Source organism: Corylus avellana, chromosome 2 (assembly GCF_965113065.1).
Source record: "Corylus avellana chromosome 2, dhCorAvel1.hap1.2, whole genome shotgun sequence".
Taxonomy (NCBI): Eukaryota; Viridiplantae; Streptophyta; class Magnoliopsida; order Fagales; family Betulaceae; genus Corylus; species Corylus avellana.
The window spans coordinates 40,408,995-40,426,077 of NC_142491.1; the positions used below are offsets into that span (position 1 = coordinate 40,408,995).

The 17,083-nt window shown below is 37.2% G+C and overlaps 3 protein-coding genes across 3 annotated transcripts; all 3 read left to right on the forward strand.

The window, feature by feature from the left end:
* The first annotated feature begins 4,488 nt into the window (after window positions 1–4,488).
* On the forward strand, window positions 4,489–5,439 carry LOC132162596 (copper transporter 5.1). The gene has a single exon (XM_059572866.2). The coding sequence runs from the start codon at window positions 4,795–4,797 to the stop codon at window positions 5,230–5,232; it is 438 nt and encodes a 145-aa protein (XP_059428849.1). The 5' UTR covers window positions 4,489–4,794; the 3' UTR covers window positions 5,233–5,439.
* A 2,516-nt stretch (window positions 5,440–7,955) lies between these two features.
* Window positions 7,956–9,404, forward strand: LOC132167735 (uncharacterized). Its single transcript, XM_059578760.2, has 3 exons — window positions 7,956–8,663; window positions 8,807–8,878; window positions 9,141–9,404. The coding sequence occupies exons 1-3, from the start codon at window positions 8,118–8,120 to the stop codon at window positions 9,141–9,143; spliced, it is 621 nt and encodes a 206-aa protein (XP_059434743.1). The 5' UTR covers window positions 7,956–8,117; the 3' UTR covers window positions 9,144–9,404.
* A 3,612-nt stretch (window positions 9,405–13,016) lies between these two features.
* Window positions 13,017–14,549, forward strand: HYH (HY5-homolog). The gene is made up of 4 exons (XM_059576098.2): window positions 13,017–13,301; window positions 13,400–13,592; window positions 13,789–13,945; window positions 14,033–14,549. Exons 1-4 carry the CDS (start codon window positions 13,097–13,099, stop codon window positions 14,102–14,104), a joined length of 627 nt encoding a protein of 208 aa, XP_059432081.2. The 5' UTR covers window positions 13,017–13,096; the 3' UTR covers window positions 14,105–14,549.
* The last annotated feature ends 2,534 nt before the right edge of the window (window positions 14,550–17,083 follow it).

Consider the following 17,083-nt stretch of genomic DNA (forward strand, 5'->3'; position numbering starts at 1 on the left):
ATATATATATATATATATATATACATGTCCACGACGAAGCTTTTGCTCTATTATGGGAACCCTTTTCTTCTTTTCCTCTTTTATTTTTTTGTTTTTGTTTTTTTTTTGCATGACTGATGGCTACATTAATTGTTGCTTTAAACTCTAGAGAATCATTTTCAAAATATGTATACAGTTTTTCAACCTTCACTTATCATCGATCATTTGTGGGAGTGATTGATTCTTTTTTCTTCTTCTGAGAAATGATTTTGGTATGAAAAAAGAAAAAAAAGAGTGAAGGATTCATCATTCAAACCAATAACTTTCACCTAATGAGACATCATTGTCGGTTCATTACATTACTTCTTAAGACAATTGTTTTGAGATGTTCCTTCATATTTGCTTTTCTCTTTTTCCTTTTTCTAATGTATAAATTATAACCATTAATTAAAAGAAGAAACATATATTGAATTACCAAAGCCTCAAAATTCGTTTCTCCACATCTAAAATCTTAGTTCCGCCCACGAAGATAGGTTAATTATATATAATTTTCGGAACAAGAAAGTATATATATGCTCTTTAGCCTTACAAGGTATACAATGCCTGGTTAATTTGCAACCAATTAAGCTTATTAGGAGTCTAAAATCTTGAAAAATCTCTCCCCATTTGCTTGAAGTAAGCCAACAAAACCCACTAGTACTACTTCAATGAGTCAAAAGGAGCATGCACTACTTTATCTTTCGTCAATTTCCTCCGACAAAAACCCTTTCAATATTTACTTGTCTTCCTTAACTAAGCACTAACTGAGTGGTAAAATATATTCGTTTTTCCTTGTAGAAAAAAGGGTACAAAAGTTGGTGAAAGTTGATTCTAAGAAAATAGGTTGAAGAACACATGATGGAATTCAGAAAAAGCAGTGACCCGAGCGATTGGAGAAAAAGAAAGTAGGGTTGTTGGGTGGGGGGCAAAGGATGGACAACTGGTTTCAAACTTGCAAGTTAGAAAAAAAAAAGTGTAAAAGTCATAGGTGGTTGGGTTTGATGGAATGTTTCTAGATAAGACCTTTAATTTTATCCAAGAAGTCTCTCAAAAGAGACTACACTGAAAGAGGCAAAGTTGTATGGGGATACCATTAATGTCTCTAAGTGAGAGGAAGATCACAACAGGCATTTTCACTCATTCATAAATGAAATTCATATGCATGCCTATAATATGTAAGAAATTGTAGTCTTTCACACACAAATATATAGGTGAAAATCATCATTGGGTGAATTTTATATGTACTTTTATTTGTTATTTCATCTCTTTCACTACGATTACTTCAAAGAGTGAATGTACACTAAAAAGAATGTTAGCATTCCTGCTCGTATATAAAAGCGGCCTGTATCCCCTCATGAAATTAAATATTAATGTATAGCCTAATATGTGCATGCTAATTACATATTCATACAAGCAGGTGCTTGCTTTAAAAGAGAGGGGAACAAGAGAGCAAGCTTGCTCCTGAAGAAAGGTTATGTTCTGTGGGTTGCAACAAAGGTAAAGGAGAAAATTGGTTTCCCCCATGTTGCTTCTGTCAGACATCTTTCTCTTTTCCCAATGCCTTTTTGTTTTTGTTTTTGCAAAGCACTTTGTGTACAGCTTAAGCATGTAAGTAAATTTCTCCCCTAGTCTCTTTCACTTTGTGTTCAAGGCTAATTTTATATATTCATTCCTTAGTTTTTTTTTGTTTGTTTGTTTGTTCTTCTTTATTATAATCAGGAAGAGATGATAAAAAGGAAAATGTGAAGAAAAGGAAGTCGTGGAACCTGAGTTTGGGGAAGTTGCAGTCATATTCTTCTGATGCATCTCATAACAAATCTGTTGAAAAACAAATCCCTACTCCCTAGGCCTTAGCCATGTCAATGGTTCTGATCTCCATTAGAGAGCTGCATGTGAGATTTTCTGGAGTTTGGTTGAGAGAGTCAAAGCTAGGAGGAAGGCATCCATCTGATGCATGACCCACAAGTAAGCAGAGTTGGAAGGGTGGGGCCGCATGATCCTATTTCCAGGCTTGCTTCGTCAATCATGGACCTTTCTTTCTTCCATCGCATGGAAGGATATCAAAGGGTGTGAACACACTTTACGCAATTTATGTCTTCACTCTGGAAGCCACGTTTCTTTTATTTTTTAAACTAGGCCAGGACCAGCGCTAATTTATATCATATTCTTGCCACATTGCACACTTGTTAAGAAAGTGGATAAGGGAAAAAAAAAAAAAAAAGGATAAATACCTAATACCGTTAAAATTTGACAACTTTATTTTTATCTCCACGGGACTTCATTTTTATCACAGGAAGTCCTGCGATTTTGATAAATGACCAAGTTAGTCCATCTCTTAGTTAACCTAACGAAATTTCACGTAAACCAATTAAATGTTGACACGTGACACCTACTTAATTTTTTATTTATTTATTTTTATTTTTTTAAAAAAAGAACAGGAAAAAAAATTGGGGGTGGCCGAGAGTCTAGGTGGTGGCCGAAACCACCCCCAACCACCATTGGGGGTGGTTTTGGCCAACCCCCTTCGCTTGCCGAGCCATCCCCAGTACCACTGGAGGTGGTTTCGGCCACCCCCTTGGGCACCTAGAGGGTGGCACGGCCACCCCCTTGGCTCCCCCATCCGGCCAGATGGCCACCCCCAATTTTTTTTCCTTTTTGTTTTTTTTTTTTTAGTTTTAAAAAAAATTAAAAAATTAAGTAGGTGCCACGTGTAGGGGTGGGTATCGGTCAAAACGGTCCGGTTTTGGCTCTTATCGGTTATTTGGTTAAACGGTTTCTTAACCGATACCGAACCAATAAGAATTTTAACCGAAATTATCGGTTATAACAGTACACGGTTAAACCGGTTAACCGATTATAAATCTCACCTTCTTCAATGTTCTCTACTTCTCTAACCCCCAAGCACCAAAAGGTAAAAACTATTACCTGAATTGAATCTTTGATGCTAAAAGAGACGTATGTGAGAGCAGATGGGGGCGGATGTTGCGAGAACTAGAAAAAAAAAAAAAAAAAAAAAAAGAGGTAAGAAACCCATTCTCCTGCAATGGTGAGATGGAAAATAAAAAAAAACAATGAGGAAGAAAGAGTCTGCTGCGTAGGAGGAGGAGACAAAAAAAAACAAAAAAAAAAACAGAAAGAAAAGAAAAGAAATATGTGGCTTGAGAATTGGGAAGAGAAGGAAAATAAAGAAAAACAATGAGGAAGAAAGAGTCTGCTGTGTGGGAGGAGGAAAAAAAAAAAAAAGAAAGAAAAGAAAAGAAATATAAGGCGTGGGAATTGGAAAAAGAAATGGTGAGAAGGAAAAGAAAGAAAAAACAGAAGAAGAAAGAGTCTATAGGGGCTTGAACCCACGACCACGAGGATTTGAGCCTTGTGCTCTAGTTCCCTACCAATTGAACTAGACTAGTTTTGTTACTAGCCTTCCCCCATACAGGTTCTTATCGGTTAAAACGGTTAACCGATAACAAATGGTTAACCGAACCGAACCGATAAGAATTTCGGTACACAATTTTTAACCGATAAGAATATCGGTTAAACGGTTACGGTTAATATCGGTTCGGTCGAAACCGGTAGACGGCCGGTTAAACGATTACAGTTAATATTGGTTCGGTCGAAGCCGGTAGACGGCCGGTTAAACGGTAATGGTTAATTTCCCACCCCCTAGCCACGTGTCAACATCTAATTGGTCCACGTGGAATTCCGTTAGGTAAACTAACAGATTGATTAACTTGGTCATTTATCAAAACCAGTTGGAAGTCCCACATTGCCTGGGCATTAAGGAGATTAGCCATGTATAAGGGTGAGGAAAAACCTGAACTCTTGAGCTAGCTTTTGGGTTGAGTTAAGCCCAAGACCCATTTTTAACATGATATCAGAGCCTAACCCAATTAATTGGCTGTGGCCCACCGTTACCCATTGTCGCACGTGTTGGCTTGGATGTCCTCCCGCCTCACGTGAGGGGGCGTGTTGGAAGTCCCACATTGCCTGAGTATTAAGGAGATTAGCCATTTATAAGGGTAAGGGAAGACCTCAACTCTTGAGCTAGCTCCTGTGATAAAAATAAAACCCCAAGAGGGTAAAAATAAAGTTGCCAAACCTCAGGGGATATTAGGTATTTAACCAAAAAAAAAAAATTGTATATATATATAATTTTTTTTTTTTTGGGTATATATATATATATATATATATATATATATATAAGGATTCACACCAATTATTTGCTCAAATTGTTAGGAAATTGAATAAAAATTCATAACAAAAATTAATGCAGAGGATGCTCACAATTATTTAAAATAAAAAATAAAAAAATGTACATAAGAATAGGATGGCTCGAGTCACCATCTATGGCCGGCCTAAGGATGGCCGTTCAGTTTCGGTAAATGTCATATAGACAAGTATTTGGCCCTATCTCTAGATTATCTATATATTTATTATATATATCCAATCTACATATTATTAACAAAGAAGCCCCAATCACAACCGGAACAGAATAGACCAAAAGAAGCAGAGAATCAGAGATCCGAAGGAGTGCGAGGGTATTTCCGAACCGAAACGGCGGAAACCCACATCGCTGTCGTACAAACGTAAAGTACCCAAAACAAGACAAACAAAACAAAAGGCGTACGAGCATTAGGTAAGACGAGCTTATGTACTGTAACCATAATAACCATCTTTCTTTACCCTGGCCTGCACTCAACCAACTTTTCGTCCTAAATTCATCTCCTCTCTGAAGAAGAAAAAAAAAAAAAAAAAAAAAAAAATTCCAAATCGGAGAAGATGATGCACATGACCTTCTACTGGGGGACGGACTTGACCCTCCTGTTCGATTCATGGAAGACCTCGTCGTGGGCCAGTTACTCCCTCACCCTGCTCGCCTGCCTCATCGTCTCCGCCTTCTACCAGTACCTCGAGGATCGGCGCGTGCGCCTCAAGATCGTCTCGTCCGGGAAGCCGCCGGCGCAGATCGAGGCGCCTCTTCTGCAGGGGAAGATCCTTGGAGGAGGGGGCAAGTGGTCGGCGGCCAGGATCGGCGGGGCTTTGCTCTTCGGGGTCAACTCCGCGATCGGGTACATGCTGATGCTGGCCGTCATGTCCTTCAACGGAGGGGTCTTCGTGGCTGTCGTGCTCGGCCTCGCCATCGGCTATTTGTTCTTCAGGAGTGGGGATGACGATGCTGCTACGCTTCTCGTTGATAATCCTTGTGCTTGTGCTTAGATTTCACCCCCCCCAATAATCGGAAAAACATTCCAAATCATTTCCCTTTTTGGTTTCTTCTTTAATTTGGGGGTTCAACTGTTGGAAAGCTTTCAGTGATTTGTAAACTATTATAAGATGAATTATGTGAGAATGGAGTCTATGTGTCATCTGCCTCACAGTGTATATGTAATTCTGCTTATGAAACCCAATTGTTTGTGTGTTCAATTTTCTGTGTTATTTGCCTCATGAGTCTGCGGTTTTCTGCACTCAAAATCAATGTATTGGGAACCAAAAAAAAAACAAGTGAAAATCAAGTTAAGTTAATTAGCATGAAAACAGGGGTTGGATGAATAAGGAAAGAACATAAGCACCATCTAGAATTGGACATTTCTCCAAACTCCCAACCCCCAAAATTCTGCATTTGGGTTAATATGCAGGAATCATTGCCCTCTCTCCTTTATTGAGTAAGCTTTATTTATGAGTTTAAGTTAGAAGAATTAAGTGTGTTCAATGGATTCTTTCTTCTTTCTTTTTTTGGTTATTTGGGGCTAATGCCTTGTGGATATAAGTATACTGATGGACAATCGTATGTATATCAGAAAATTCAATCCAAGAAATGGCAATAGGCCTCTACTTCTTTAGGGGTTAGAGAGGAGTGGTTCCAAATGAAAACATCTAGCCATAAGACTATAAGAGGACCGATCGAGAAATCTGTCTTGAGATTAAACCAGGGCTAGAACTTCTTTTTGCCATGGAAGGTAGAGAGTTATTTTGGTTTGGAGTTTCTGCCATTAAAATGAAGGATGTAGATGCTGAAATCTGGAATTATGATGAAGATTTTACCAAGTTGATTAGGCAATCTGGTCACCTGGTTGCTAGTTCAAGCGTCCAACAGATGACATGGAGTGTCAGGACAGGCAAGGTACTAGAGCATGAAAATGAAGATGTGACTTCTGGTAAAAAACACCCTGGAGCTAACCGTGGAAATGGCGTATCATCCAAAGGAGGTAAAAGACCAAAGCTACAGCAGTCAGCGATTCAGAGTGCTCCACTGCAGTAGTCAAGGTGTTTGTTCTATTTGTGAGAGGATGACAATGAAGTGGAGGAGATGAAAATGAGGAAGAAGAGGAGAATGGAGATGATAATTACTCAGGAAATGAAGAGACCATGACTGTAGGAGGTAATCGGCCAAAAAATGAAGCTAAGATTATCCCCTTGGTTGAAGCTTCGGGAGCAGAAAGCTTGGGAGGGAAAAATCCCTCCAATTTCCTAAATTCAAAATCTACTGACACTAGGTAAGAACCTTCAAGAAAAGCTCTTGCCGGAAAGTTCCCTCCAATTTCCTAAGTCAGTGCTCCTGGGACATTGGAGGGAAGGAACCGGCAATGCAACGAGCATGTTAAGAAACATTAACAGAAGCAGCAATGGAGGTTGAAAGATGAGAGGAAAGAACTGGCTGGTGAAAAACATATGAAGCATCTTCTTCATAATGCAAAAACCAGCAATGGGAACAAAGGAAACTGGGACGTCACCTGGTAAAGAGATGAGCAACACTGGGGAAGCAAAGGAGAACAAATTCGTAGGAAGTGGCCTCCCCTTGTAAAGAGGAAACAAAGCAAAAGTTGGACCTCAACACAGCGAACAAATTTGAAGCATTAAGGTTCTGCCAAGGAGAGAAAGAAGGAGATGATGATGATGCAAGTCCATCTACTAACCCCGCAGCAAGAGCATGTCATGTGGGGCAAAGGAGAATCAGAAGCTATTAAGATAGCTATGGTCGGAGATGTCCCAGTTTGTTAAAAGAGAAAGAGACATATTTGGTTTCCCAAACTTGTTAAAAGAACATCCTCGTGTATCAGGCAAGAACATCAGCCACACAAGTAATTCTGTAGTGACATCAATTGAATTTTACAGAGTAATTCTCTGAAGCAATCCAAAACTATAATTTGGTCGGTTGTCCATTTCATTCATTGCCATTGATTCAGTGGAAACCAGTAAACTAAAATTCATTTTTAAGATTAAAGGAAAGCAGTAATAATATATCTTTGAACAAAAATGTTGCAACTAGCCTCAACAACTAATTAGAGTAACTTCTAAGCATGATCTTACCAAATCTATATGGTAGTAATTAAGTTTCAAATCCAACTTTATAATCATTAAACCTGCTCCCCAATGTCGACAACAAATCTTATTAATCCTAAATTCACCATGAAGGAAGAACACCAAAAATGGTGTGCCCTTGACAATCCTTCAATAAATCAAGCAGAAAGCGTGAACAGTTGGATCCAAATCCACTATATCCCAATTTCATTCAACGAGTTTTCATAATCAAACACGTTCTCAGACCCCAGTGTTTCATCGCCAAACATAAATCACTAGTGAAGAGAAGAAGCAAAATAGCGGCGCGATTATAGTAAGAAGTAAACAGAAGAGGGCAGCAGCAAGATGTAAAGGGAACTAGGGAAGGATAGAGTTGAGTTTAAATGACGTACGGGAGATGGCGAGGTAGACTACGAGCTTGAAGAAGAACTTGCGGAGCTCCTTCCCGCCGATTCTCTTCTGTCACTGCAACTCTTCAGGTAAACCGGAAAACTGATTCCGATTGCTTGTAACTGTTCCTTTAAATCCTGCGGATACTCATCAATTTCATGTTCACTAATTAATAAAATTAAAAAATTAAAAAAAAAAAAATTCCAAACAGTGAAGGAATTACTAGGAAATAGGGCGTGTACCCCACAGCAATTTCCATGAAGCAGAAGAAAACAAAATAATTGAAGAGCAAACCAACAAAAACGTCGTGCAAATGCACCCCCAAAATCTTCAATTTTAAGAACTCTTTTTCATTTCCCCTCTGCAGTCTATACCCCGCCAATACCCAAACTGTGAAACGATCGGTCACCGCCATGACGACGCCTCCCAAAGCCGACTACTACGCCCCTTTACCAATACACGTACCCCAAAGCTACGTCGTTTTAACCCCATACTACCCCTCCCCCAACCGTGGCCGCTGCCGTATGATCTGCACCTTTTCACTAGTCCTCCTGGCGGCCATGGTGTACCTCTTTTGGCCTTCCGAGCCGGACATGAAGATCGTACGGCTTCGGATGAAGCGCATTCACATCCACACCGTGCCGCGCGTGGCCGTGGACATTTCCATGTTCGTGACAGTGCGGGTCCGGAACACCGACGTGTACTCCATGGACTACAGGGCGCTTGAGGTGGCGGTTGGCTACAGGGGTAAGAAGCTGGGGCACGTGCGCTCGGAGCAGGGGCACGTGAGGGCCAGAGGGTCGTCCTACGTGGACGCCGAGCTGGACTTCGACGGGGTCGAGCTCCTGGCCGACCTGGTGCACCTTCTGGAGGACCTGGCCAAGGGTACGGTGCCGTTTGATACTGTTACGAAAATAGAAGCCCAGCTGGGCCTGCTCTTCTTTCAAGTCCCACTACTGGTAAAACTATCATTGTCATAAATTACTACTTTATTTATTTATTTCATTATTTCATAATTAATTAATTAATTAATCCGTTTATAATTCAGAATATAATTAATTAATCCGTTTATATTGTGATTACTGAATTTTTATTTGAACAGGCAAAAGTATCATGTGAAGTGGTGGTAAATACGATGAATCAGACCATTGCCCGTCAAAATTGCTATGCTGAGGTGGGTAGAAAAATTACAGTTTGATCTTTAAAATTACATTTTAACATTTAAAATTGTGCGTTTTCAAAAAAAAAAAAATCACTTCATTACTTACAATTTTTAAAAAATGTAATCCCAAGTGATTCACTTTCTGCAATTTGGTTTAAAATCGTACTTTTTATCTAGAAAACTGCAATCCTAATCGTAATCGCACCCTAATCATACTATTTAAAGGAAACACCCATGAAGTTGTTATACTCATGACTTGTGTTGATGTGATCAGTGATGATTAAGATGTAGAGGGCAAAAGCTGAAAGGAGTGTCCCGCGCGTGTCCAAGTTCCCTCGGTTTGAAGCATGGATAGTCCATGACAATATTCGGGTATATCACATACCGGATTCCTATATATTTTGTAATGATATGATAAATTAAATACTCTAATCTAGGGGGTGTAAAAATACATATATATATTTATTTATCATCCGGTAGCCTATTACCATGTGTGAAGTAAATATTATTCTTACTTTAATACAAGTTTAATTGTCTTTGTGAAAGTGCTTTTGGGATTAATCAATCCAAAAGTTATTTGTTTTGAGTTGATTGGAGGCTTAATTGAGATTGTTTCCCTTTCCATTACGTTTTCTAAATGACATTTGTGGGCAACATGTGCAATAATTTCTCATGTTTGGTGTTGATTAGTTATAGCTAGTGGATGGGTATTTTTGTTTTAGAAAAAATGTAAAATTCGTACTTGTGGTTTACCTGATTTACAATTAGCTCCATGTAATATCAAAATGAACTCAAAGATCCTTGAGGTATGCTAAAAAAAACAATTTAGTCTATACAGTCAAATTCCGTCCACTAATTTAACATATTCCGTTATTGTGACACTGATTTAAATAGGACATGTATCACAATTTTATTGGTTTTGACGTTTCACGCTATTAGAACCTGTTAAGTCAATGAACAAAATTTGACTGTATGGACTAAATTATTTTTTTAGTATACTTCAGGGACCCGTGAGTTCATTTTAATACCACAAGGAGTTAATTGCAAATCAGGTAAACCACAGGGACTGATTTTGCAATTTTCCCTTTTGTTTTTTTCACTTTTTTGAGATAACAAAAATACTCATCTACTATAACTAACTGAATATTTTTCCGTTGAAATGAACTGGAGATGATCCAAATTCATCAACTAGAATCAGGCAAGTTCATCACGCATTAACAACAATTTCGTAACCAACCACCCATCTTTCCCAATCATTTTTAAGGTTGCTTTCTTTTCACTTTTTCTTTTTTCTTTTTTTCTTCTTCCCTTTTTTTTTAATGGTTTAAGCAATGGGTTAGAATACTTACATCTCACTCAAAAAATAAAAGAAAAAAATATTTAAATAAGGTAGTGAAAAAAATATGAGTGAAAAATAAAAAACGAATAGTTAAATAAAAAAAAAAATAGGGTTGAAATTGGGCTTGTAAGAATTGAATGCCCTTAAAGACTGTCCAATGCCGTAGTCAAAAGACTCAACACATAGAAAGACAGCATTGGGTTGGGCCAATCCATACACCCCACGTGTTTGTGTGCTTAATAGATTCATTACAGATGATATGCACTCTATACAAAGAAATTCCCACCGCTCCAGATTAATTTATTCAAAAGAAAGGTCCCTACAGGAGGTGGGTGAATGCTCTAGGTTCTCTGAAAATAGCAAATTTTGGAAGAATTTGTGGGGTTTCAACGTGCCTGGTGTGAAGTGTTTCTTGGAAGGCATGCAATAATATGCTTTCAATCAAAGAAAATTTATTCAAAAGGAAGGCGGTGCAAGATCCTTTTTGTTCGATGTGTAGGGTGAAGGTGGAAAATACAAATCATATCTTGTAGTGCTGTCCATCGTCTCATGCAATATGAGGAGAAAGTTCTTCGAAGATACAAAAATATGATGGCAATTAGGAAGATGTTTTCCAAGTGATAGGTGACCTCTGGAATAAGCTTGAAATGGAAGATATTCATGAAGTTGTAGCCACAGGCGCACAGTTGCTCGTAGGATATGGTTACGTAGAAATACAGTAGTGTTTGGGAGAGAGCTTTTACAACTCGCGCAGTGGCGGAGCCAGACAACTTATATTGGGGGTGCCGTTAAAAAAATTTTGAGGGTGCCGAACGATAACTTGCGTTAAGTAGGAGAGAATAATTTTTTTTTTCTTTTTTTTTTTGGAGTACCGTGTGGAACTTGGGAGAAAAATAGCAAAAAAAAAAAAAAAAATTTTAAGCTTTGGGGGTGCCGTGGCACCCCCAAAGCCTTTAGTGGCTCCGCCACTGAACTCGCGCAGCTTGTAAAACTTGTGAATGAGGTTGTTGAGGATTTTTATACGGCGGTACAAAAAGACAAGAATAAGGAGGTAAGAAGACAACCTACTGTTCTCCCATGGCGGAAAGCGCCTCCAAATGATGTATACAAAATCAATTGGGTGTGAGGGTTATTGTAATGGACAATATGGGTATGGTTTTGGCATCTATGTGTATGTCTATTTCGTATTATCATTGATCCAACAATGACAGAAGCTTATTCAACTTGGAAGACAGTATTTTTTGGAAGAGATTTGAGCTTACGAAATGTCAAATGTTATTATGAAATGTGATACTCTAAAAATAGTTCATGTTTTTCAAATAGAAGACCAACTATGGCAGAGATTGTTCTGCAAAGCTTCGGGTCTTGGCTTGTGATGTATACAAGAAATGAAGCAAATATGACGGCACACATGTTGGCGAATGGGGCACTCCATATATCAATTGAGAAAATTTGAACGGACGAATATTCTGATTTTATTCATAATGTTATATATGCCGAAAGTTATTCAATTAATTGTTTTCGTGGCAAGGTGTTCACATTAGCTTTCATACATGCACTGGGTTTATATGGATCAGCTTAATCACTTTGCATATATGCAAATACAACCTAGTCAATCGGCCGGTTAGTGAACCCTCCTACAAACGGCCATTGGAATGAACCGAAAACTAAACCAAAGGGGTTGGTGTGTTTAGCCCTACTGGCTCCAGAAAATGGATGAGTGATTCATTCATAATTAACCAAATGAATGTAAACATAGGTAGGTATGAGTCATATTCAAAAGGTGTACGTATCCATAAATGAAATATGAGGTAATGGGTAATGCATCTTGCAAGATGACAAAGACAAGTCATAAGCTAATTGTGCCCATATGCATTTTAGCTGTGGCCCAATTCCAGCCACAACCCTTATTCAACCACAACTAACTTTTCCCTCTAAGAGTTACAAACTACACCCACATTTTACTGGACTCATATGAGAGTTTCCATCCGCCTTTAGATCAACCCTTATTAAAAGAAAAAAAAAAAAAAAAAATCAAAAGACTGATGCACACCTTCACATCATGCATGTCAAATATTTTTGCACCCCATAAGCTCTTGGATCAATTCTTGTAAAAGAAAAGAATAAAAAAACCTGATGCGTACTGCCAGATCAGGCTAATGAGATATGAGTATAATATATATAAATACTCAATAATTAAAGTTACGTGTCAAATATTTTTGCACATTGTCAGCTCTTGGATCAATCCTTATTAAAAAAATAATTCAATAGGCTGATGCGCACCGGCCGCACGGCCACATCATAGCACTAAGATAACAATGTTGTATTATATATACAATATACATTGCATCTTTAAGGAAAAAAAAAAAAACCGCAAATTACTGATTCTTCCCCCTTTGGTCGAGTGACAATAATTTGCACATGTTTGTGTATGATTCATGAATTTAGACAACGGCCAGAAGGGAAGCCTATGTTGAAGGACCCCAGACCCCAGGAGCCACACCAAACCAACGATGATAGATGATAGATTATAGATTATAGATGAAGGAACTGACGTGCACTACATATTCTCATTAATATTATTATAATAATAGATTATCATTTGTCTTTTGGTAAGAAGAAGATGATTTCATGGGTCGTTTTCATTCCAATTCCTCCAGAAGAAAATAGTCTGAGTAATCAGGGAGTCAAAATCGCAATATTTATTTCACTTTTGACTTTTCCAATAGGGCAGGCAGGGCAAAAGAAAAGTGGCGGCTTTCTCAACCTCAACGTGTTCGTTTATCAACCAAACTTTTTTTTTTTTTTTATACCTTCCAAACAACTCGAATATCTGAGTTTCTGCAATATTTTGTTGTTCATTCACAAGAGCTTGCTTCCTAGCTAGAGATATGTCTCTTCCCAGAGGCGCCGCAGATCATGGTGAGGCCACTAATTCCCTGCCGGAATCCGCCAACGAGCAGCAGGAGCAGCAACAAGCTCAGATGGCGGACGACGCCACCGCCGCCTCCTCTACTTGGAGGAGGCTCAGTAACAACAGCAGCAGCAGCAGCCCTTTCTCCCGGTCTTTCCTTCCCCACAAGAAGAGCAAAGTTGGTTGGTGCATTGCATAAAATTAAACGTTGATTAATTTCCACTTATTATCAATAATTATGAAATTTGTTGTTTTTTTTCTTGTTTTTTTTTATCTGTAGAATCCAGCGATGAAGATTTGTTCACGGTTCCTGACGTGGAGGCTCCACCGCCAATGAATTCTTCTGCCATGACAAATCTTTTCGGCCACAATGAGCATGAGAAAAATGCAGAGATTCAGCGCCAGATTGGGTTATCCGGGAAGCGCCGCCGGGGACGAAACCCTGCTGACAAAGAGTATAGACGCCTCAAGAGGTATATATATATATATATATATATATATATATATATATATATATATATTAAATCTCAATATATGCAGAGATTCAGCGCCAGATTGAATGGACACTAGTTTTATTATTTTTTTAATTAATTTAATATTAAATCTCAATATATTTCATATTCATGCTTCGACCCCTTTAATATCATAACATTTCTCCTCTTACTATAGGTTGCTTAGGAACAGAGTGTCTGCTCAGCAAGCCAGAGAAAGGAAGAAGGTATATGTGAATGAGCTGGAATCAAGAGCCAATGAATTGCAGGACAGAAACTCCAAGTTAGAAGAGAAGATCTCAACTTTAATCAATGAAAATACCATGCTTAGGAAGGTGAGATTTCCATCACTTCTCTCTCTCAGTGCTGCATTTACACAAACACATGGTATACATATATAATTTAAATTTATTCTCCAACAGGTTCTTATGAACACAAGGCCTAAGAATGATGAAAGTTTTGAGCCGAAGCAGGATCGGTTTAGCCAGAGCTGACAAGCATATATAAGGTCATTTTGTTTAGGATTCTCCGAGACCCTTTCAGATAAGAGTAACGCTAAAAACCACACTCCATTTTATTGAGTTGACGTGTAGTGCCATTCAACTTTTGGATTAACCACGTGAATACAGTAAAATATGCACTCCCACGTGAACAAGGTAAAATAGGAATGCAGCATTTAGCATTTCTCTTTAGACAAATGTGAATCACAGATTTCCCTGAGCTATATATGTATTACCAAATATCTTAAACCCTTGGTCTTAACAAACGTTATTTCTTACCAAAGACAGGGTTTGTTAAGACCAGTGGGTTTTAAGTTTTAACAACATGGTTACTTTCTTTATATATATATATTGCTTTATGGTAGAAATCAATACCATGGTTAAGAGTAGAGATTTTCGGCTGCTAAATTGAGTCAGCCAAGTGTCTATCATTTTTTTATTTTTTATTTATTTTTGTTAATTGAAGAGGAAAAAGGTTATAAGGGAGATTATGGATGACCGAATTTGAGGCATTAGCACCAAATTTAGGATGACCGAATCCTTTTAAGGTAATATCATCCCTAAATGGTTAACCTTCCACCCCTAGGTTTTAATTTTGAATTCAAAAAACGAGTTTTGAAGCATTAGAACCCAAATATTAGCTCATAAAAATTTATAGCAGTCGCATAGACGGACTCCATGGTTAATTTCATCTTCTTTATAGTACTTTTTTTTAGGGTAAAGTCCACTTAACTCCCTCAAACTATCACTCCAATAACAATCTACCCCTCAAACTATCAATTACGACAATTTAACTCTTAAACTACTAAAACAATGACAATGTACCCCCCAATGGTAGCAAAATAATGAAATTACCTCTATAGAATTTTTAATAAAACAAAAATACCCTTAAGAATTTGGAAAAAAAAAAAAAAAAATTAGTATTTTTGTTTTTATTTTAATAAGGGTAATTTTGTCATTTTGTTAAAATTGAGGATACATTGTCATTGTTTTGGTAGTTTGGGAGATAAATTGTCGCAATTAATAGTTTATGGGGTAGATTGTCATTGGAGTAGTAGTTTAAAGGGGTTAAGTGGACTTTACCCTTTTTTTAATCAACACTAATTTGTAGGTGTCATTAAATTTTTGAAAAATTGTTTGGACAGTAATAAAAATCTTTGAAGTTGTAATAATCATCTTCTTAATTACCATTTCATATGCCCGGGGGAGAAAAGAAAATGAAGCAATATTATTAACAATAATAATCAACGTGAAAGGACAGGAATACATATGAATGAAGGAAGCGTCAGTTTCAACAATGACAGCAAGATTATAGAGAAAATATACCGACAACTCGACAAGACTCATGCTACCACTTAATTTGTCTGGCCAGAATTTTGGTTCCAACTTTGTTTTTATTATAGATTTTTTTAGATTGCGCTTGACCGACTCCACAATTTCTCATCCAACCACATACAAATTCAATCGTGGATTCATTAATTTACTACAATTTTATTATACGCTTAACGTTATTTATAAAAATGAAAAACTTTATTTACCACCCTTGGTTTTTTCATCACTTTTGCAAACATAGCCTTAAACTTAAACCAATTTAGGGTTACTATCTTTTCATAAATTTGCAATGTCAACCCTCCCTTCAAAATCTAGCGTTGATGAGTAAAATCCCCAAAATACCCTTAATATATTTATAAAATTACAAAAATACCTTGAATTTTGACTATGTATTTTAGGGATTTCACTTTCTCTATTAGGATTTAACACTGAATTTGAATAGAAGAGGTGACATTAATGCAAACTTTTAAAAGATGATAATCCTAAATTGACACTTTTTAAAGTTGAAGGCGATAATTGCAAAAACTATAAAAGATAAGGAATGATTATTGGATATTGTGGTATGGAATTGGGACCAGAAGATACACATGAACCTAATACATTGGATTCTAAAGGGAATGAGATTTTTACACTTTTTTTTCGAGTTAATTTATGCGCATACCAATTAGCATTATTGCAATCAACTTTATGAACGGATAAAATTAAGATCTCCAATACTTTGAAGTCAATCTCAAATGTCATTTGGACCCATCTCCAAGCTTGGAAATCATCTCTTTTGGTCAACCTATTTGGTAACCTCCTCCCATCCCAAAGGTTATTTGAAGATTAACTTGATGTTGCTACTAAAATGCTTATTTTTCAACCACTGCTCCTGTCCTAAGCAACTCCTTAGGTAAAATCATCTCAGCCAATGGGGGAGCCAGACAATTTATATTGAGGGTGCCGCTAAAATTTTTTTAGCATCCTAAAATTTTCTCCACCCAAAAAATTTAGTAATTCACATAATATATGCATCACAAAAAAATATCTATAAAAGTTCATAAATATGTGCTCAAATTGATATATTAGAAATGTAACGTGTCGGCACTATATATAGCAAAAAAAAAAAAGTGTCTAGAACTGCACTTTACGGTTTCTTAGAAGTACAAAATCATCAAGTATCGAATATAAATTGAAGCTTTCATCAAGTTAAATCAATCAATTCATAAACTTAAAGTTTATTCATGAACCTAAAATTTTCAAGTTAAATCACGACCCCGTAAGAGACAATCAAAGTTTATAAACATTAAACAACAAAATAAACAATCGTATGAATATTAAAGTTTATCATACATATGTATTAAATAAGGATTTTTTTTGGTTACCATACATATGTATTAAGTTTCGGCATTATTAAAGTTTACCAACATCCTCGGATTTTTTTATTTTTTATTTTTTAATTTTTGGGAAAAAAAAAATTAGAATCTTTTGGCACCCCCAAATTCTTATGTGGCTCCGCCACTGATCTCAGCATTTATCAAAAAACTTCATTCCACTGATTTGAACAAGGGAGAATTCATAGCTGCTCTTACAGGAAAGATCTTGCTATCTCTCAAGGTTGCAACAATTTGTTGATTGAGGGTGACTATTTTGTTTCAGTTG